An 18,800-nucleotide genomic window follows, 5' to 3' on the forward strand; every position below is an offset into this window, starting at 1 on the left:
GGGGTGTGAAGGATGGAGTGACCCTCATGAGGACATGAGGGGTCATAGGCTTCCATCAGTTCTCCAGGAAATGGGGTCTCTGCACTTGATGACTCTCAAGCTCCAATAAGGCAGGCTGGAGGCTGTGCAAGGCACAATTGATGTCTAGTAACAAACACTGGACAGAATGAAGAAAAGGAGGAGGGAGTTGGAGCAGGTGGCTGAAAATTCAGGGAGTCAACTCAGAGGAGGCAGGAAGATGGCAGAGAGAGGCTCATCAGGGCCTGGAGGCTTCAAGGAAGGACTCCTGGGTGGTCCGTTGGCTCATTTCTGTCTTGTGTATTTGTTAGTAAGAGCAGGAACAAGCTGAGGACAGGAACCATCTGTTTAGAGTTCAAGTGGAGGAACTGCTGTCCAGGTGAAACTGAACTCCTATGCATCTCTTCAGACCCACGCAAGCCCAGTGAGTACCTTGCTGTCCTGCTCCAGCCTGCTATCCTTGCCCCAAACTCTGCCTGCTGTCCCTGCCATCTCAGATGCCTGACTCTTGACCCAGGCCCCAGTCCTCCCCCGTGAATGCCATTGCTGCCAAGACCCCTGTTCTGCCTGTGGCCGGCTCTGTCCCCAGAGATTGCCTTTACCCAATGATCTCTATTGGGACCCCAAGGTGGGCCGTGACTCTTGGCTGGGTGAAGCCACTGGAGAGAGAAAAATCCGGAACCAAGCTGGTGTGGGGCTCTCTCACTCTGTTTAGGAGTTGGCCTGGCATCCATTCCCTCTTCCTCCCCCATACTCCTCCTTACCCACCCCACTGCCATTTTGTCTTCCTGGCTTACCAGAACTTTTCTCTTCCTCCCTTCTCTCTTTCCCACCTTGTGTCTCCGGCATCCATCCATCTTTCCCTCTTCCCCTTTCACCACCTCCGCTCTATTTTTCCCTCTCCCAGAGGTCTTCCTGGGTCATCCCAGCCCATATCTGAGCCCCCCTTTATCTCCCTAACCCTTAGCATGTTCTTAGTGTGTTCTGGAAGGACAGTGGCTCTGTGGGAAGCCCCCATGAGGTCCCTCTGAAGGCTGTGTCACTTCATCTCAGTTTTCCTTTGTAAGGAAAGTAGAAGGTTCTCCAGATCAGAGACCACCTAGCTACTCCTCCCTCCCTCCCCTATCCTTCCTTTTCTCCCTTCGGTAAACCTCTATTGAGAGCTTCTGTGTGCCAGGCATGTGCCCAGTGTAGGGGACATGGGGGCTTGTGGTCTAACGTTAAAGGCCTTTCCCAGCTCTTGGAACCTGTCCTAACACGATGTCCCCTCGATGGCTGGCTGTGTGTTTCTGTGACATGCATGGCAGCTCACCAATCCAACCTTCAATGTCCCTGCAGCTGCTGCCCTGCCTTGTCCTCTCTCCCTGTCCTTGATGTTCCCTGCTTCAGCCAAGGACATCTCCCCAACAGGCCTCATCTTCAAGTGCTTCCGCAGTTCTGCCAAACTATCCCTAACCAGCCTGGAACACCTTTCTCCCCATCCCTTCTCATCCATATCCTCTGCTCTTTCAAAATCCTGCTTAAAACCCTGGTTCAACCCCATCTCCTCCTCTGTGTGCTGGACCCCTCTGTCCATTGACACCTGTACTGCTGTGTTCCCTGAGGGCCCAGGGCCCAGGTGAGGGTCCCATGTCTCCCAGTTGACTCCTCCCCCTGTACCTCTCCTCAGGACCCAAGACCAGCCTCTGGGCATCCCTTCCTAACCGCCAGAAGACTGACAGTTGTTGGAGAATTAACCAAACAGCATGGATGGTGCATCTTCAGGGAGCCCCTGGGCTTGAATCCACCTAGAATGCCACCAGGTAGGAGCCCAGACCAGGAGCTGGCTCCAGCGGTCTGGATCCCACTCACCACCCAGCAGCGCTTAACCTCTCCAAGCCTCAGCTTCCCCAACGCAAGTGGGATAATAAACTCCTGATGGGGTAGCTGTGACGGTCCCATGGGAAGCACTCCGTATATGCCTGCTACTTATTCAGTGTTCAGTCGATGTTCTCAAGTACCAAAAGTACAGAGTAAAGTAGAAGTTAGGAATCGACCTGTCCTCTCCTGTTCTGCTCTCTCTCCTCCTTCCTCTCCTCTGGGAGAGGATGTTTGGATCAGTACATCTCCATACAGTGTCATCTGCTGTTGGAGGGCAAGAAGGGGCTGCTGCCCCCAGAGATCCTAGGCTCGAGGAATCAGTCCACTCAGACCATTCCTGATCATGGAAAACTCGCCACTAGAAATAATAATAATAATAGTAGTTGTAGTCACTGTCTACCGAGCACTTGCCAAGTACCAAACTCCGTAAGAAGCACTTTTCAAACATTACATTTATTGCTATTGATCCACTTATCAGATATTTACTGAGCACCTACCAGGTGCTGAGTGGGGCACAATACAAAGTATCCTGTCCACAAAGCACTTCGTTTCTGGATCCATCCAAATGCAGGTGTCCCTGGGAAAAGCATCTCATCAAGCTATTAACAAGTCATTAACACTTTAGCATGAATTAGTTAATCAGATACTAGCCATCAGGAATGGAACACCCAATGTTGTTGATGAGGATGATGATAGGAGAGGAAGGAGGAGAGTTCGGGGCCACCCACAGGAAGGGTGGGCCCAGGTAGGGCTCCTGGAGTGCATGTGTTTTTGCTGGAGGAAAAAGGGAGGGACAGAAGGAAACCAGGATAGAACCACAGTTCAGCAAGGTTATGAAGGCCCTGCCCTAGGCTTAATTAAGACCTGGGGAGACTTAGGGGCTGGATGGGGCAGAGCCCCCTGCTTTGGGAGGCCTTGGGGCTGGCAGAAGAGACAGGCTACAATTTCCCACATCTTGTGTCCCAACTGCACCTTGCCCTCACACTCTTCAAGGTACCAGGATCACTGAGTTTTCTAGCTGAGAATTATATTCTGAGACAGGCATGGACATCTCTGAGCCTCAGTTTTACTCATCTGTGAAACAGTCGGGAAGTGTCTCAGATCAGAGAATCAAACCCCCACGTTACCAGGAACATCTAGCTTTCCTTAAACATTCAAGGAAATTTTTAATTGCCTGTTAAATAAATTACATCTGTACAGTTTTATAGCCAAAACAGGTTACTTTATTTACACAAAGAATTTAATTACACAGCTTTTTGTGATGATCAGTGTGACACACTCGTTGTGATCTCTTGGCCCCAGTCAAGACCCATTGGCTCCCTTCTGGGGTCTGATAAACCTCCAGAGAAAGCCTCAGAGGGAGAAGGGAAAATCAAGTACAATCCAAGAGGGTACTAGAGATTGAAGGAAAAAGGAAAGACACAGAGGGGAGGCGAGCCCTGGGGACACTGAATCCACAAGGGCTGCCTGGAGGAGGGGGTTTGGGTTCTAGTCTGTTAAGGGAAAAAGGTTTGGGTGGGCTGGCGATGGGGAATGGCAAAAGCAGCCCAGGAAGGGCATTTGTAAGGAAAGGGCCCTCCAGCTGGAGCAAGCACTAGCAAAGGGCGAATATGGGTGATGGCCCCTAGATCCCAAGCTGTGTATGTAATAGGGAGGCATTGAAGGCTCTTGAGCCAGGTAGACCCTGAGCAATACAGTTTGAGGAAGCAGAATGTAACTACTGGGTGGGTAGGAAAAGTGGGGGTGGGGAGAGGCTGGAGGCATTGAGAGGGGCAGGGTTCTCGGAGAAAATAATTGTCTCCAAAATTGGAGAGAATGAGCTGGGTTGTTTGGATGACATCAGCTCCAATCCTGCCAGCCCTCCTCAGCAGATGGACTCAGGAAGTGAGCGTGCGGTCTGTGGATCCCCCACAGGTCCCCCTCGAACCCTTGTGCTCCCCGCAGTTTCAAGCAGGTGCGGCACTCAGGCCCAAGGTGGCTGGATGGAGCGCAGTCCCTGGGGGACTTGGCCGCAATCAGAGGCCCTCATATGGGGGCAGGACAGCTGTTCAGCAGGTGTGCAGCTGGCAAGGCCAAAGGTGAGCTCAGCCCAGAGGAGCTGGGGTATAAAGGATGGAGGAGGGCTGTCCCGCCAGGCACTCAGCTCCACTCCCACTGTGTGGTGTGACTGCCAGAGAGGCGTCCTCCTCGTTCAGCTCTGTGGCCAGGAGCATCTCCCTTGAGCTTTGCTGGCCATCTCCTTCCTCCAGCCCCACTGAAGCCTCTGACGAAGTGTGTGGATTTGGGAGTGTGAGGAACCAGGTCCTGGTCCCGCCGGGTGACCTTGGGAAGGTCTCCCAACTTCCTAAGCCTCTGTTTCCACATCTCTAAAAAGGGGGATGCTCATATGTGCTCCACCTGCTCCCAGAGGTGGATGGGAGACACCTTGTAAATAACAACGATAATGATGTACTGATCTTACTAATAACAGCTAACACACACTGTGACCTCTGCCAGGCACCGCTCTAAGCCGTCCATGTGTGGTAGCTCATTTAGTCCTCACAGCAGCGTGTGAGGTGGGCACTATTATCAACCCATTTTACAGATGAAGATATTGAGGCACAAGGAAGTTAAGCTCGTAAGTAGCAGAGCCAGGGTCCAATCCGGACAGCCTGGTGGCCATCTGCACTCTTAGCCTCTACGCTGTGCTGGCTTTCCTGTGTACAAGTGCCTGTCCTATTCCAGGTGCTCAGGGCCACTCCCCTCAAGTTCCGGTTCCTGGTCCCTGCTGTCCCTCTGTCATCTCAACCTCAGTGTGAAAAACGGATTTTCTCCTGTTCTTCTTCCTGCACAGACCCTCCAGCCTGCTGTATCTGACTCCTGCTCTCCTTCTCAGCCTTCTTTGCTCTTCCGAAGAACATTAATGTAGTGTCAGGACTCAGGTGAAAGTAGGTGGCGGGGGGTGCTTGTGAGGTAGCTACGTGTTTCTCACATATATCAGCTTTTCCCTGATGTCATGTTCTCCCAGCCCATGTGAGAGGACGTGTGTAGGTGCACATCTGTGCGTGAGTGGTCGTGAGCATGGACATGGGCAGAATGGGTGGCCAGCCAGCAGGGAGTGGCCTGGCTGTCCCAGTGGTGTGTGGCTGACATCCACTGTGATGGGCTAGTGCCTGACTGTACCGGCTGTTACGTATTTTGGGTATCTTCTGAAGACATGGGTCTGTGGGCCAATGAGCATGTGTCTGTGCATGTATACACTGGTTTCTGATGACAAGGGGCCCCTGTTGGACTAGCTCTCTGTTCCTCTCCATTGGTGGCACACAGGTCAGTGTCCCATTTTCATTATATTCATTTTCAATAATAGCCATGAGAGGCAGCATGGTGACTCCCAGCTGGTGACCATTTGAGGGAATCAAATTCATTCATTCTTTCAACATCCCTGAAACCACAAAAGTAGGAGAGGTTCTGGCTAGTTGGGCCTGAAAGAACATCTCTTCCTGGGGGGGGGGGGGGAGGGGGGCAGTAGGATGAACAAGGTGACTTCTCAAGGTCACAGAGCATCCATTTCACCGAGAGCTTCTCTGCCAATGCACATGGACGAATCAGTGAGAGCCGCACATGATACCAAGTTTGGAAGAGAGGGAGAAGGTTTGTGAAGAGGAGAAAACAGGAGGGTTCCAGGCAGAGGGAAAAGGCACAGGGAGGAGAGGTGGGGGAGAGCAGCTGTGGCTCCAGGAGGCAGAGCACACACACTGACTGCTGTCTTCTTAGCAACCGCTCTGGGCCAGGCATTGGCCACATACTGGGGACAGAGGAAGACAGGCTGGCAAATCCCCTGGGCTTGTCCTTGACCAATCAAATGGAGGGTTCGTTATCTCTGTCCCCCTACTGGGCCCGACTGCTCCCCCATCTTTATCACAGGTTGCTATTTGCCATATGGTGGGAAAGGCTGGGAGCAAAGTCCAAGGACATGGTCTCTTTGGTCTTTTTCTTGCTTCCCTCCACCCCCAAATTTTACTTTTTATTTGCGTGAGAGTCCCATAACATAAAAGTAACCATTTTAAAGTGAACGATTCAGTGGCATTTAGTATATGCACCATCACTCTGGTGCAACCATCACTCTGTCTAGGTCCATACATTTCATCACCCCAAAAGGAAATGCAGTACCCACTGGCAGGCTCTGCCCCTCCCCCAACCCCTGCAACCAAGTCTCTATGGATTTACCTATTCTGGACACTTTGTATGAGTGACCTTTCATGTCTGCCTTCCTTCACTTAGCACCGTGTTTTCAAGATTCGTCCATATTGTAGCACGTATCAGTACTTCATTCCTGTTTATGCCTGAATAACATCCCATTGCCAAGGATATACCACAATTTTGTTTTATCTATTCGCTCATTGTTGGACATTTGGGCTATGTCTTACCCTTCTAGGCTGCTATAACAACTATAACAAACACCACAGACTGGCACCTTATAAACAACAGAAATTTATTTCTCACAATTCTGAGAAGTCCTTCTGAGTCCTTCTGAGAAGTCCAAGGTCAAGGCACCAGTATGGTCGCATAGTGGAAGAGGCCCTCTTTCTGGTTCATAGCCACCTACTTCTCACTATGTCCTCCTATGGTAAAGGGACTAGGGAGCTCTGTGGGATGTCTTATTAGAACACTGATCCCACTCACGAGGGCTCCCCCCTCATAACCTAACATCTCCTAACCTCCCCCCTCTTAACCCCCCATCTCCTAACATCACCGTCTTTGGGGGTTAGGATTTCAACATGTGAATTTGGGGGACACACAAACACTCAGACCACAGCAATGTGTTTCTGCCTTTAGTTATTGCGAACAGTGCTGTGATAAACATGCATGTACATGAATTTGCTTAAATGCCTGTTTTCAATTCTTTAGGATATACATACCAAGGAGTAGAATTGCTCATATGACAACCCTACATTTAACTCTATGAGGAACTGCCCAGTTGTTTCCCACAATGACGAACCATTTTACATTCCCACCAGCCATGTACAAAGGTTCCAATGTCTCCTCATGCTTGCCAACACTTTTTATTTTCCATTATTATTTTTTTTATTACAGCCATCCCCAGTGGGTATGAAATGGTACTTCACTATGGTTTGGATTTGCATTTCCCTGATGACTAATTGTGTTGAGCACCCTTTTATGTGCTCTTTGGCCATTTGTAGATCTTGGAAAAAAGAAGTCCATTAAAGTCCTTTGCTCAATTTTTGGTTGGGTTGTTTGTCCTTTGTTGTTAAGTGCTACGAGTTCCTTGTATGTCCTGAATACTAAATCTTTAGCAGATGTTTGATTTACAAAGATCTTCCCTTATTCTGTGGGTTTTCTTTTCACTGTCTTGATAGTGTTGTTTCATGTACAGAAGTTTTAAATTTTGAAGTCCAACCTCATCTATTTTTTTCTTTAGGTGCTTGTGCTTTGATGTCATATCTAAGAATCCTTTACCAAATCCAAAGTCATGAAGATTTATTCCTATGTTTCTTCTAAGAGATTTATGGGTTTAGCTCCTATATTTAGCTTGTTGATCCATTTGATGTAATTTTTGTATATGATGAGAAGTGGGCGTCCAACTTCATTCTTTTACATGTGGCTAGCCAATTGTCCCAGTATGTCTAGGCATGGCATTGGCATCCTTGTCAAAATGGCCATAAATGCATGGGTTTTACTCCCCCAAATCTTTTGAACGCATTTGTGCTAGGTAAAAAGATCCTAGGAGCATTATCTCCTAGGTGCCTCTGTTAGGTAAAGCTCCCTTAAGTGTAAAGCCCGGAAAAGAATAAGGCAGTCCTTGCCCTTGAAGCCCCCAAGTCTGGCCCTGATGGAATCAGTCACACAGAGAGAACATCTCAATCACGTGTGGAAGTGTCATGTTGGAGTAAGCAATGGGCACTGCAAGATCCTAGAAAATAGGCACTCGGCCCAGCCTAGGGATTCATGGAAGTTTCCAGAAGGAGTGGGTACCTGAATGGAATCTCAAAGGAGCATTAAGAGTTGTCCAGGTAATGAAAGGTGCAAATGACAGTCTATGCACAGAAGCTGAGTACGAGCATCACCTAGATAGATGATTCAGCTCCTAAATACATCTTCATTGGAGGTCTACACAGAGCAAGTAAACCAGATGCTTACCCTCCCAAACAGTGTGGACACTCCCTCATTCCCCGGGGCTGCTCTCCAACCAAAAGTTCCATGCACACCTGTTTCTTCTGGTCTCTTTGTCCTGTGTGCTGAAGTCAGACCTACAGAATTGAAGTCAGTCACCACTGGTCCTACCTCTACGATTTCTCCTTCTTGGGCTTCACAGGGATCTCCAAATTGAGTCCCAAAGCAACAGCACAGTCACCCCTGTGCACTTCTCAGGATCTTAAGTCAGCCCCAGATAACATAGAATCTGTCCATTTCTCAGGTGGATAAACTGCAACCAAAGGAGCTGCCCCTCTGCTCTCCTCAACACCTCAGCACAGGACATGTTGCCTCAGTCCCTCAAAACCACATCTACCTAGCCTCCTTCACTGTGCACCCAGGACTGGGCACAGCACCCAGGCCTTACCACCCCATGGCCAGAGTTATGCCTGCACTGTGGCCCTAGAGGAGGTAAACCCCATGAATGGCTCATGGGTTCCTCTGAAGGCTGTTTCACGTTACAGATCCCATCCACCCATCCCCTCCCCACAGCCTCTCTTACTGGGTCACTGGGAATTTGGTCTTTGGAGAAAGGCAGAGCATCAGTGCTGTGAAGGGCTTTAGGGTTTTCTGGTCCTGCGGTTCATGACCCACAGAGTCCATGGATGGGCTTTGTGGGTTTGCAAACCTCTGAACACGCAGACACATTTCTGTACCATTTTTCAGGGGGGATGGTCCACAGCTTTTATCAGCTGGTCTGAGTGCAACAGGTGATGGTTAGTGGCTGAGCCAGAACAGAGCCCCCATAACTCCCAGGGCACTATTTCTGGTACCCACAGTGATGACAGCGGTGACATCAGAGAGAGGCATTTGGGCAGAAAGCCCACCAGACTCTTGGGCTCTTGTGCTTCCCAAGGTTTATTGCATCTTGGCACACGCAGAAGGGGACTTCCTTAATACATGAAAGGCACAGTGAGGTCAATGGAGGTGGCAGCTTGGGACGAGAGGACCCGCCCTCGCAAGGCCTGCCCCTGTTACCCTGAGGGCTGGAGGGGCAAACATCTCAGGCACATTTATGATACCAGATGGATCAGAAAGCCAACCAGAGGGCTGAATTCTGCAGGCGAAAGCTGAGGGACTTGGAACCCCACCCAGCCCCACTGCTCACTTTGGAAAATCTAAGACCTCCCACTCCCCACCAAAATAAGCACACAAAAGCTATCGTGTGGTGTGCTTTAAGTTCTCTCTCCAGGAATCTATGTGCCTATCTTTCTAGTTATTTGATTAAACTTTCCTCCTCCTCCAGGAAGCCTTCTTTGCTTAGCTTCTACATCCTGGTCTCTTCTCAGCATTGTTGCATGGGACTGCCATTCCCTGATTTGTACGAGGACATGATTTGCATCTATGTCCATCTGTCCCATCAGCCTGCGATGACCTCCAGAGCAGCTTGCTCTGATCTGCCTCCTGACTTTCGACAGGCTGGTGCATGTGAGTGAGGCGGGGCCCATTATCATTAGGGGGTGGGCAATTTGGTGAGATTGACACACTGACAAGAGTGTACCTCTGATATTACTCAAGGGCAGTTTATTGAATGTACAGCAGGAATCCAGAGTTCTTAACTCAAGCAAAGAAGGGACTGGGTGTGACCATTTTTAGGAATATTTACATCAAGAGCCATGACTTCTGGCCTGGGCAGTACCATCAGAGAAAAATCAAGCTCCCCCCACCAAGCACAGCTCATAGCAATAAGAATTGAGAATCACAAGCACAGCAGGATACAGCCCCAGAGAGAGCACTCAAGATAAGTCACACACCCACAGTCCTCCACAAAAAGGCAACATAATCATGCTGCCCTCATCAAAATAACCATGAGTTCAAAAAAAATTCCCTTTGTGAAAGAGGCAGTGATATGCCATGGAAAGTATATAGACCCTGGAGTCAGCCAAACCTGGGCTTGACTCGTGGCCCTGGTACTTCATGGGTCACAGGGACAGATTCTACAGCCTCTCAGAGGATGGGGCTTCTCCTCTGTCCTGAGGATGCTGGTTGCATCCACCCAGCAGGTTGGGTAAGAAAGACAGGCATGAGAGGAGCCTGGCATGTAGCAGGTGCTTAGCATATGGTTGTAGCTATTAGCAGTAAGGGAGGAGTGGTGGGTGACCCAAGGTGGCAGGAGATCCCTACGTTCTCTGTCACTTGGCTTTGTAGAGACAGATACAGCTGGTGGTCTGAGAGAGGACACCTTTTCTCCTAAATAATGGAGTCATTCGGCAAAGACCTTTCTGAGGGGACAGGCAAGGGCTGGCTGACCGCTTGCCTCCTGGGTGCACATGGAATGAGCCTCAGCCTCAGCACACAGCAAGACTATTCCCCCCTCCCCTCCCCTCCCTCTCCGCCACCCCCTTCCCCTCTTCATCCGGGGAGAACCAGAGCTTCCCAGGGCCAAGAAGGTAATTGGAGCCTGTGCCCCAAAGCCTCCTGAAGGCAGTAAGGGGAAACAAGAAGTCAGAGTCCACGCGGTACCTAAGGAAACAGGACAGTCAGGGGAGACAGGGCACGGGTGGCCGAGTGCACTACAGACAGTCCCGGGACTCGGGGGTGGAGGGTGGGGGACAGCAGACAACTCCAAGTAGGGCGGTGGCCAGGATCTCTCTTCTCCCAGGTGCCGGGAGTTTATCGGGTAGCTTTCCTGGAGGGGGCGCTCTTGCCCCGGGCATCCTTGAGGTCTCCCACTCGTGCCCCTTTGGCCCTGGACTGTCCGGCCCAAGTGCTGCTGGAGCTGCCCGCCAGGCCACTGGGCCCCGTGTCAGCACTGCCAGAGGTGCTGGGGTGGTAGTAACTGTTTCCACCGCTGCTGATGACAGCTGAGGAGGAAGGGCCGAGAACAGAGAAGGGCAGTGAGGGTCAGTCGGTGAAGAAGCCATCCCCCCTCAACCCCCAGCAACCTTCAGCAGCCTGGAAACATCACAAAGACCCACAGACACCCTGCGATGTGCCAGGCTCCGCGTGAGGCGAGGACCACACAGCACAGACACGGTCCCTGTCCTCCTGGAGATTCTTGGACTGTTTGGCGCCCAGCGTACATTCTTTTTTTTTTTTTAACTTGTTATTTAAAGTTTATTTTATTTGGGGCGCCTGGGTGGCTCAGTCGGTTGGGCGTCCGACTTCGGCTCAGGTCATGATCTCGCGGTCCGTGAGTTCGAGCCCCGCGTCGGGCTCTGTGCTGACAGCTCAGAGCCTGGGGCCTGTTTCAGATTCTGTGTCTCCCTCTCTCTCTGACCTTCCCCCATTCATGCTCTGTCTCTCTCTGTCTCAAAAATGAATAAACGTTAAAAAAATTTAAAAAAATAAAATAAAACAAAGTTTATTTTATTTATTTTTGAGAGAGAGAGAGAAAGAGAGAGAGAGAGAATCCCAAGAAGGCTCCACACTGTCAGTGCAGAGCCCAACGTACGGCTCGAACTCACAAACCGTGAGATCATGACCTGAGTCAGCCGCTTAACCAACTGAGACACCCAGGAGTCCCTGCCCCTGTGCACATTGTTAACCCTCTCCCTGGATGACAATGCCCTGGGAAGAGACAGGAAGGAAATGGGGTAGGCATGACTTCAGTCACTGTTTCCATGGGACAAAGGGAAATAGGTTTCCTTTGAAGCCAGAGAAGCTTCAAAAGACAGTTGCAGAAATTCCCAGACTGGGGGTGGGGTAGAACCACTAAAGGAGGTGGCATCGCCCTATCCTCGTGTCCACAGCTTTCCCATCCGGCCAGAGTCCCCACCCAACCCATCTCTCAGGGACACTTACAGATGCTCACAGACGATGGATTCTCACCAGACATCCTGTAAGACAGAAAGTTAGAGAAGGATAAAACCTCAAGGAAGTGTCTACATTCAGCTAAACCTTGATGGGCACCTGCTTTAACACGTAGATTATTTTCATTCATCCTTAAAACAATCCTCGAGATGGGGATTATAATCTCATTTTACAGGTAAGAACATAAAGATGCAGAGACGCTCAATGATTTACCAGGACTGCAGAGCTTGTGCGTGGCAAAGCTAGTGATGAGACCCAATCTGGGGTTTCTGTGTGACCCCACCTGGTATTTTCAGAGCACCCCTCATGCTATTTGCTTCATGTTTGACCTCCATCACAGGAAGGAAGGCAAGCTGAGCTCCCCAGTCAAACCACCACCTTGTGCTCATGTTGTTCATCTTCCACTTCCCAAATGTCCCCAGCCTAGCAGCGAGCCACCCACAGCCCCTTCTCCCCTGCTTCCCCCCGCCCACCCCCCCACCTGCACTCCTCGCCCTCCAGCAGCTTGCGGTAGGTGGCGATCTCCATGTCCAGGGCCAGCTTCAGGCTCATGAGCTCCTGGTACTCCCGCAGCATCCGGGCCAGCTCCTCCTTGGCCTGGTGCAGGGCGGCCTCCAGCTCGTCCAGCTTGGCCCGGGCATCCTTCAGGGCACTGTCGCCCCGCTGCTCGGCATCGGCGATGGCCGTCTCCAGGTTGGCACACTGAAAGCCAAAGAGCAGGGAGATCATCAGAATGCAAGAGAGTTTTTAGATCTTCTGGGTTAGGTAGCACAACCCCCATTCTTTACAGATGAGGCCCGAGGTGACAGCAATTAAAAGCTGCAGAGCCAGCACTCGACCCTGGGTCTCCTCTATTTTCTGTCGCAGATGGATATTTACAGGAATTGGTGTGAGAAGCTGTTGAAGTAGTTACATGTCATGAGTATAGGAAGAAAACTTTGATGTTCGCAAAGTTGTCTAGTCCCTGGGGTTGGAGGCCACCAGTGGCTATAAACTCAAAGGACACCAGGTCCAAGAGAATCACGCTGAGACCCCAGCCAGAACGCCTCTAAGGAGCAGACAGCATCCCAGTAGTCAGATTCCTGCCTGCAGGACAGCTCCCAGTCAGGACGCTTGCTACCTGTTAGCACCAAGAGCAAGCATTTCTGGACCAATCCAGCACTCTGCAGGGAGAGTCTGGCTCAGTGCTCCCCCCTTGGCAGCCTGAATTGGGTGAAGGAGGCTTCCCTTAGAGCAGGAGGTTAAAGGTCTGAAATCACAACTACAACCTCAGAAACTAGATTCTGACAAACACCTAGCAGCACTGTGATGTCATGTACTGATGGGGAGGAAAGCTGTCCCCGGGCTCCCCCACATCGCCTGGAGTAGAGGCCTCAGGGAGGAGAGTAGGCTCTGATCTTTCAGTTTGGTGACTCTGTCACTGGCAGAGTTGACCTGGTTCTTTGGGGAGGACCAGGACAGGAAGGATTCCCCACCATCTTAAAATCAGCTCCCCACTGACATGGTGTTTAAGTCTTGCTGCTTCCAGGTGAGACAGGATCCCCCAGCTGAAGTGGATATCCCATGTGGTACAGGGCAGGGCCACCCAGGAGGGCTTCATCTGCTGTTGTCCTCCCTCCGTCACCAGGACTAAGCCCCACCCGGAGGGCAGGAACTTAACGTGGCCACGGAGGGGCCCGGGATGCATTCCCCACGCATCCCACATGTGTTGAGTGTCCATTGGGAGGAGGAGGTGTGGGAGCTGCCGCCAGAGGGCACATCTGAAGGGTTGCACAGCAGGTTTGTTTCACACAGAAAAGGTCTGAGAAAGAGGGAAAAAAGAAAGAGGAAACCTGATTTCTAATGTTGGCTCTGTTGATGACCGGCTGGAGACCTTGGGCAAGTCACTTTCCCTCTCCAGCTCATCTTCCTTACCTATGAACTGGGAGTCAGATGAGGTGAGCTCAAAGCATTTCCCAATCCTGAGCACTGTGCCAGCTCTGACCACAGGGGTACAGAGGCAGGTGGGAAACAGGGACAGTGGATGGCTGAAGGGCTCCCACGCCCAGGTTGGGAGATTTGCTTTGTGCAAAAGGGTGGGCTCCAGTTTCTCCATCGCAGGGGATGAAATTGAACTTCACCAAGAACTTGACAATCTTTGTGAAGTTGCTGCCCACCTGCTTCTTCACACTGGCAATCTCACACCGGGTCCTCTGGATGAGCCGGTTCAGCTCTGACATCTCATTCTTGGTGTGTTTGAGGTCATCACCGTGCCGGCCGGCTGCCAGCTGCAACTCTTGGATCTGGTTTCCCAGAGATAGAAAGTTGGTTATGAGACAGGACTGCATCCCCTGTCCCCCGACTTGAAGTAGGGGAAGGGTCCTGAGCAAACAATCCCATGGCTGGGACCAACCAGGGGAGGTGGTTCCAGAGCAGGAAGTGATAGAGCGGGAGCCTGGGCACCCTTCCAGGGGTTTTGTGGTGGTTCCGGCCCAGAAGTCCACCCCCTTCTCTAAGCAGAGCCCGTGTGCTGGGTCCATCCTTTCTCCTTGCTCTGCTTGTGTTCTTTCCTCAGCTGGATGAAAGAAAGACGTAAGTCACATTTATTAAGCACTTTCAAAATCTAAGAAGTGCTTCAGCTTGTTTAGCACCTCTTTACAGGAGCATCTGCATAGGCCAGGCTCTGCTCCAGGTACTGGAGGACATAGCAGTGAGCAGGATAGGTGAAGTCCCTGTCCCCACAGAACATAAATTCTCCCATAGCCCTTTCTCAGTGACAAGTGGAGAGCCAGGAAACTGACGGCCGTGAGTACCCTTAAGATGGCGGGATTGTTGGGGCGCCTGGGTGGCGCAGTCGGTTAAGCGTCCGACTTCAGCCAGGTCACGATCTCACGGTCCGTGAGTTCGAGCCCCGCGTCGGGCTCTGGGCTGATGGCTCAGAGCCTGGAGCCTGTTTCCGATTCTGTGTCTCCCTCTCTCTGCCCCTCCCCCGTTCATGCTCTGTCTCTCTCTGTCCCAAAAATAAATAAACGTGGAAAAAAAAAAAAAAAAAAGATGGCGGGATTGTTGGCTCTGGGCTCGTAGCTCGTATCTTCCCCTCTCCCCTTGCCCAGTCCTCCAGAGAAGAGGGGATGACATATCCATGGACAGGGGACGAGGAACCTGTGATCTTTGCTGTTAGTGGGATTTAACAAACATGAAAAGGGGGGCCAGAGCATGGCAGGTGTGAAGCCCTGAAGAGTACCCAGGTAGAGTCTCCTCCAAACATGATTGCCATTGCCCAGAAGGTGCCTAGACTTGCACTTCCTCATCTTGGAAGTCTCCCCACACTGATTAGGAAAGAGCTCGGGGCTTCCTCTTCCCTCCCCACCCCACCCTGGGTCTTCCCTAGTTACTCTCCCCCATATTTGTTACTCTTCTGCCCCATAATGACATGCCATAATCCCTGGAAACACATTTGTTTTACAGCAGGAACACCTCTCTTCTTTCTTCCGTCAGTGGATTGCCTGTCCCTCTCCGTTGAATATGCCCATCCACACCAATTTTATGTTTTACCTTGGATAATAGTCTCTACTAAGAATTTTTTTCAAGTAGGATGTGGTTAAAGCATTGGTTGTAACCATTCTTTCTTTCAGCACATCTACAAAGATGGCTCTTGAATTCACTGGTGGAGGTGTCCCTTCCCAGGAAAGGAGAGGCTGGTGGAGGACAGCGATCCCCCTGGTGCCCACCTTGCTCTGGTACAGGGCCTCAGCCTCTGCCTTGCTCTTCAGGGCGATCTCCTCATACTGAGCTCGGACCTTGGCAATGATGCTGTCCAGGTCCAGGTCCCGGTTGTTGTCCATGGACAGGATAACAGAGGTCTCGCTGGCATGAGTCTGGATCTGGGCCGTCTCCTGAATTGAGAGATGAGGAGAGTCAGTGTCACCCAGCCTCCCTCTCCTGCCTATTAGTCTTCTGGGCTTACATGGTGGGAAGAAGTGCCTGCTCCAGATCTGTCTGTTGGAGCGGAGGAAGAAGGCTCACAGCAGCAGGATATACCCCACAGGGGCAGCAGGCAGTCGACGGCATTTCCCATAACTCACAGGGTTAAGAACCTGTGCTTGAGTAGAACTTCACAAGGTCATTTTTTCCTGCCTGCACACAAGGTCACTATCGTAGCCCAGGTGGGATTGTCTCTTATGTATATGGCTTCTGGGGACCAAGATCCTACACTTCCATGGTCTCGCAGTGCAGAGTTTTGCACCTTTCTATAAAAACAGGCTTCGGGGCACCTGGGTGGCGCAGTCGGTTAAGCGTCCGACTTCAGCCAGGTCATGATCTCGCGGTCAGGGAGTTCGAGCCCCGCGTCAGGCTCTGGGCTGATGGCTCGGAGCCTGGAGCCTGTTTCCGATTCTGTGTCTCCCTCTCTCTCTGCCCCTCCCCCGTTCATGCTCTGTCTCTGTCCCAAAAATAAATGAACGTTGAAAAAAAAAATTAAAAAAATAAATAAAAATAGGCTTCATTCTATTTATTCTAAATCCTTCTAATTGGCATCCCAGGGAAGAGCCAAGTGAAGCCTCCAGCTGGCAAGAGGCAGGGTGGGGAAAGGGTAGGAGTATCCTCACCGCGTCATACAAACACTTGAGGAACTTGATGTCTTTATCCAGAGAGTCTACTTTGGCCTGAAGCTCCACCTTGACTGTGTAGGCTGCATCCACATCCTGCCAAGAGGGGCCCAGAACATTCAGTCAATACCATCCCATCTCATCAGCTTTCCCTGTCCCTGATCCCAGAGCCATCTGATTTCCTATTTTTTTGCCTGCAAATGGAAGCATATGGTTGAATAAAATCACTCAATATTGCTTTTTCTCATACTCACTTACTCTCTGAAAATAGGGAAAGGGGAATGATGCTTGTTACACTGGAGAAAAACAATGCCCAGAGAGGTAGAATGAGTTTCCCCAAGTCACACAGGAAGGTCAAGCTGGACCAGAGTTTCCTGACTCCCAGGCCAGAATTCTCTGCTGTCTGTCTCTCTGCCCATCCCCTGGGTGTGTGTCCTGTCTCTCCAACTTGCTAGAGGCCGGAACAATGACTCCGTCCCCATTTAGGCGTAAGCCCCTCCCGAGGAGGCCTGGGCTGGAGTCCTGAGTGGAGGCGGTTCAGATGGGGGTGCAAGAGACCCAGGTCCATAGGCTCTTCTCTTCCTTACCTTCTTGAGCACCACAAACTCATTCTCAGCTGTTGTGCGCTGATTAATCTCCACCTCATACCTGGGAGAAAGGAGAGAGGATAGCAGAGACCTCAGTCCCACTGGCCAAGTAACCTTCCCTTCCCACTGTCCGGGCAAATGCTTGGGTGCAGAGTCCCTGCTGGATTGCCTAGCGTTGCACAGGCTGGGAGTGGCAGGACTATGTCCCTGAGTTGCCTCATTTATATTCCACTCTCTGGATCCTAGGAAAATATCCAAGTGTCCATTAGGCTCCCTAAACTGGCCACTGAACCAGTCGGTGGATCAATGAGCATGGAACTCCTTCCAATCAACCAGATAGGACGTTCTTATCAACAGAGCACAACCCCTGTTGTGCCACAACCAGGGGAGGGGTGTGAGCCCCTGGCCCTGGTGCTTGCTCCCTCCCCACCGAAAAAGTGGCACAGAGATTGGGTTTGCCAAGAAGCCTCTGGGAATATGACCTATGACCTTGGTGGGCCGTGCTCACCTCTTTTTGTAGTCCTCCACCACGTCCCGCACGTTCCGCAGCTCCGAGTCCAGCCGCACCCTGTCCCCGGACAGCGTCTCCAGCTGCTTCCGTAGGTTGCTGATGTAGCCCTCGAGGATGGGCTCCAGGTTCTTCCTGCAGCTGTTCAGGTCCAGCTGCTGTAGCAGCTCCCACTTGGTCTCCAGCACCTGGTTCTGCTGCTCCAGGAACCGCACCTGGGACCACAATGGAGGCTATTGTGTCCATGGACATGGGCCATTGACTCCCAGGTTATATGAATTTTTCTAAAGTCCGTTTGGCTTAAGTGCTGACTCTCCACTCATGGGATTCCATGCAAACTAGACCTTTACAAGTGGCCATTCCATAGCCTTCTGGACAAAACCAATCCCTGAAATCTCGAGGAAGAAGGAAATTCCATAGCTTTCTTCCGTCACCTGACTCAGCACCTGGGAGATGCTCCCCCTGATGACTCAGCCAAGGGTTTCTTCTGTACTGTGAGCCCTCCCCTCCCAATAGTGCTGATCCTACCTTGTCTTCATTAAAGAGCTGGAGATTCATCAAGTTGTCCTCTAGAAACCCAGCACTTCTTTCTCAAGGTGGGGCTATGCTTCACTCAATTCTCCACCCTTCTTTGCAAAATCCCCCAAGAAAGCAGCACATTCATTCATCTCTTTGTGCTACCTAGCTTACAAGATGTTATGATCAGGGAGCCCTTCCTGACACCCAGCTGCCACCTTTCCATCCACTGTGCCCTGTCTACTCCCAGGCAACAGGGATTTGTTCCCATCTCACTGGACTGTCTCGTCCTCCTCCTGTGAGACCCACCTTGTCGATGAAGGAGGCGAACTTGTTGTTCAGAGCTTTGATCTGCTCCCGCTCCTGGGTGCGCACTCTCTGGATCTCAGGGTCCAGCTCCACGTTGAGGGGGGCCAGGAGGCTCTTGTTGATGGTGACCTGGTGGATGCCCCCAGGTGGGCACATGGATGGGCACACGGGCCCCGAGGCCACACTGCCAAACATGCTGCCAGCAAAGCCAGTGGCCCGGCCCCCTCCATATCCAGAGCCAGGCCCAAAGCTGTAACCTCCAGTCCAAACACCACCACCAGCCGTATTGAAGGAAATACACCGATTCCCTCCAAGACTATAGAGGCTCCGACTGCTGAAGCCAGCCCCAGGTCCTTTGCCAGCGGCACGGCAAGAAGCCATACTGCCCACAGCCTTCCTCAGCACCACAGCTGAGCGCCCACTGAAGCCACCCTTGTCACCACCAGCCTTGATGTTCAGCTGGCGACTCAT

General features: G+C 51.4%; 1 protein-coding gene across 1 annotated transcript; it reads right to left on the bottom strand.

Annotated features, from left to right (window-relative positions):
* Nucleotides 1–10,683: 10,683 nt before the first annotated feature.
* On the bottom strand, nucleotides 10,684–18,800 carry KRT74 (keratin 74). Its single transcript, XM_047065796.1, has 9 exons — nucleotides 18,330–18,800; nucleotides 17,505–17,719; nucleotides 16,997–17,057; nucleotides 16,410–16,505; nucleotides 15,534–15,698; nucleotides 13,980–14,105; nucleotides 12,305–12,525; nucleotides 11,815–11,849; nucleotides 10,684–10,874 (listed from the first exon to the last, which is right to left on the bottom strand). The coding sequence occupies exons 1-9, from the start codon at nucleotides 18,798–18,800 to the stop codon at nucleotides 10,684–10,686; spliced, it is 1,581 nt and encodes a 526-aa protein (XP_046921752.1).

Source organism: Lynx rufus, unplaced genomic scaffold (assembly GCF_022079265.1).
Source record: "Lynx rufus isolate CCGP_SWC_20201006 ecotype Redwood Valley unplaced genomic scaffold, mLynRuf1.p SCAF_7, whole genome shotgun sequence".
NCBI classification, from domain to species: Eukaryota; Metazoa; Chordata; class Mammalia; order Carnivora; family Felidae; genus Lynx; species Lynx rufus.

Excerpts from the sequence above, each read along its gene's own strand:
- KRT74 (XM_047065796.1), bottom strand. The coding sequence starts at position 18,800 with ATGAGTCGCCAGCTGAACATCAAGGCTGGTGGTGACAAGGGTGGCTTC. Across the intron at positions 11,850-12,304 it reads CTGGAGGGCGAGGAGTGCAG|GATGTCTGGTGAGAATCCAT; the intron begins GTGGGGGGGTGG and ends TCTGTCTTACAG. Across the intron at positions 10,875-11,814 it reads TCCATCGTCTGTGAGCATCT|CTGTCATCAGCAGCGGTGGA; the intron begins GTAAGTGTCCCT and ends CTTCCTCCTCAG.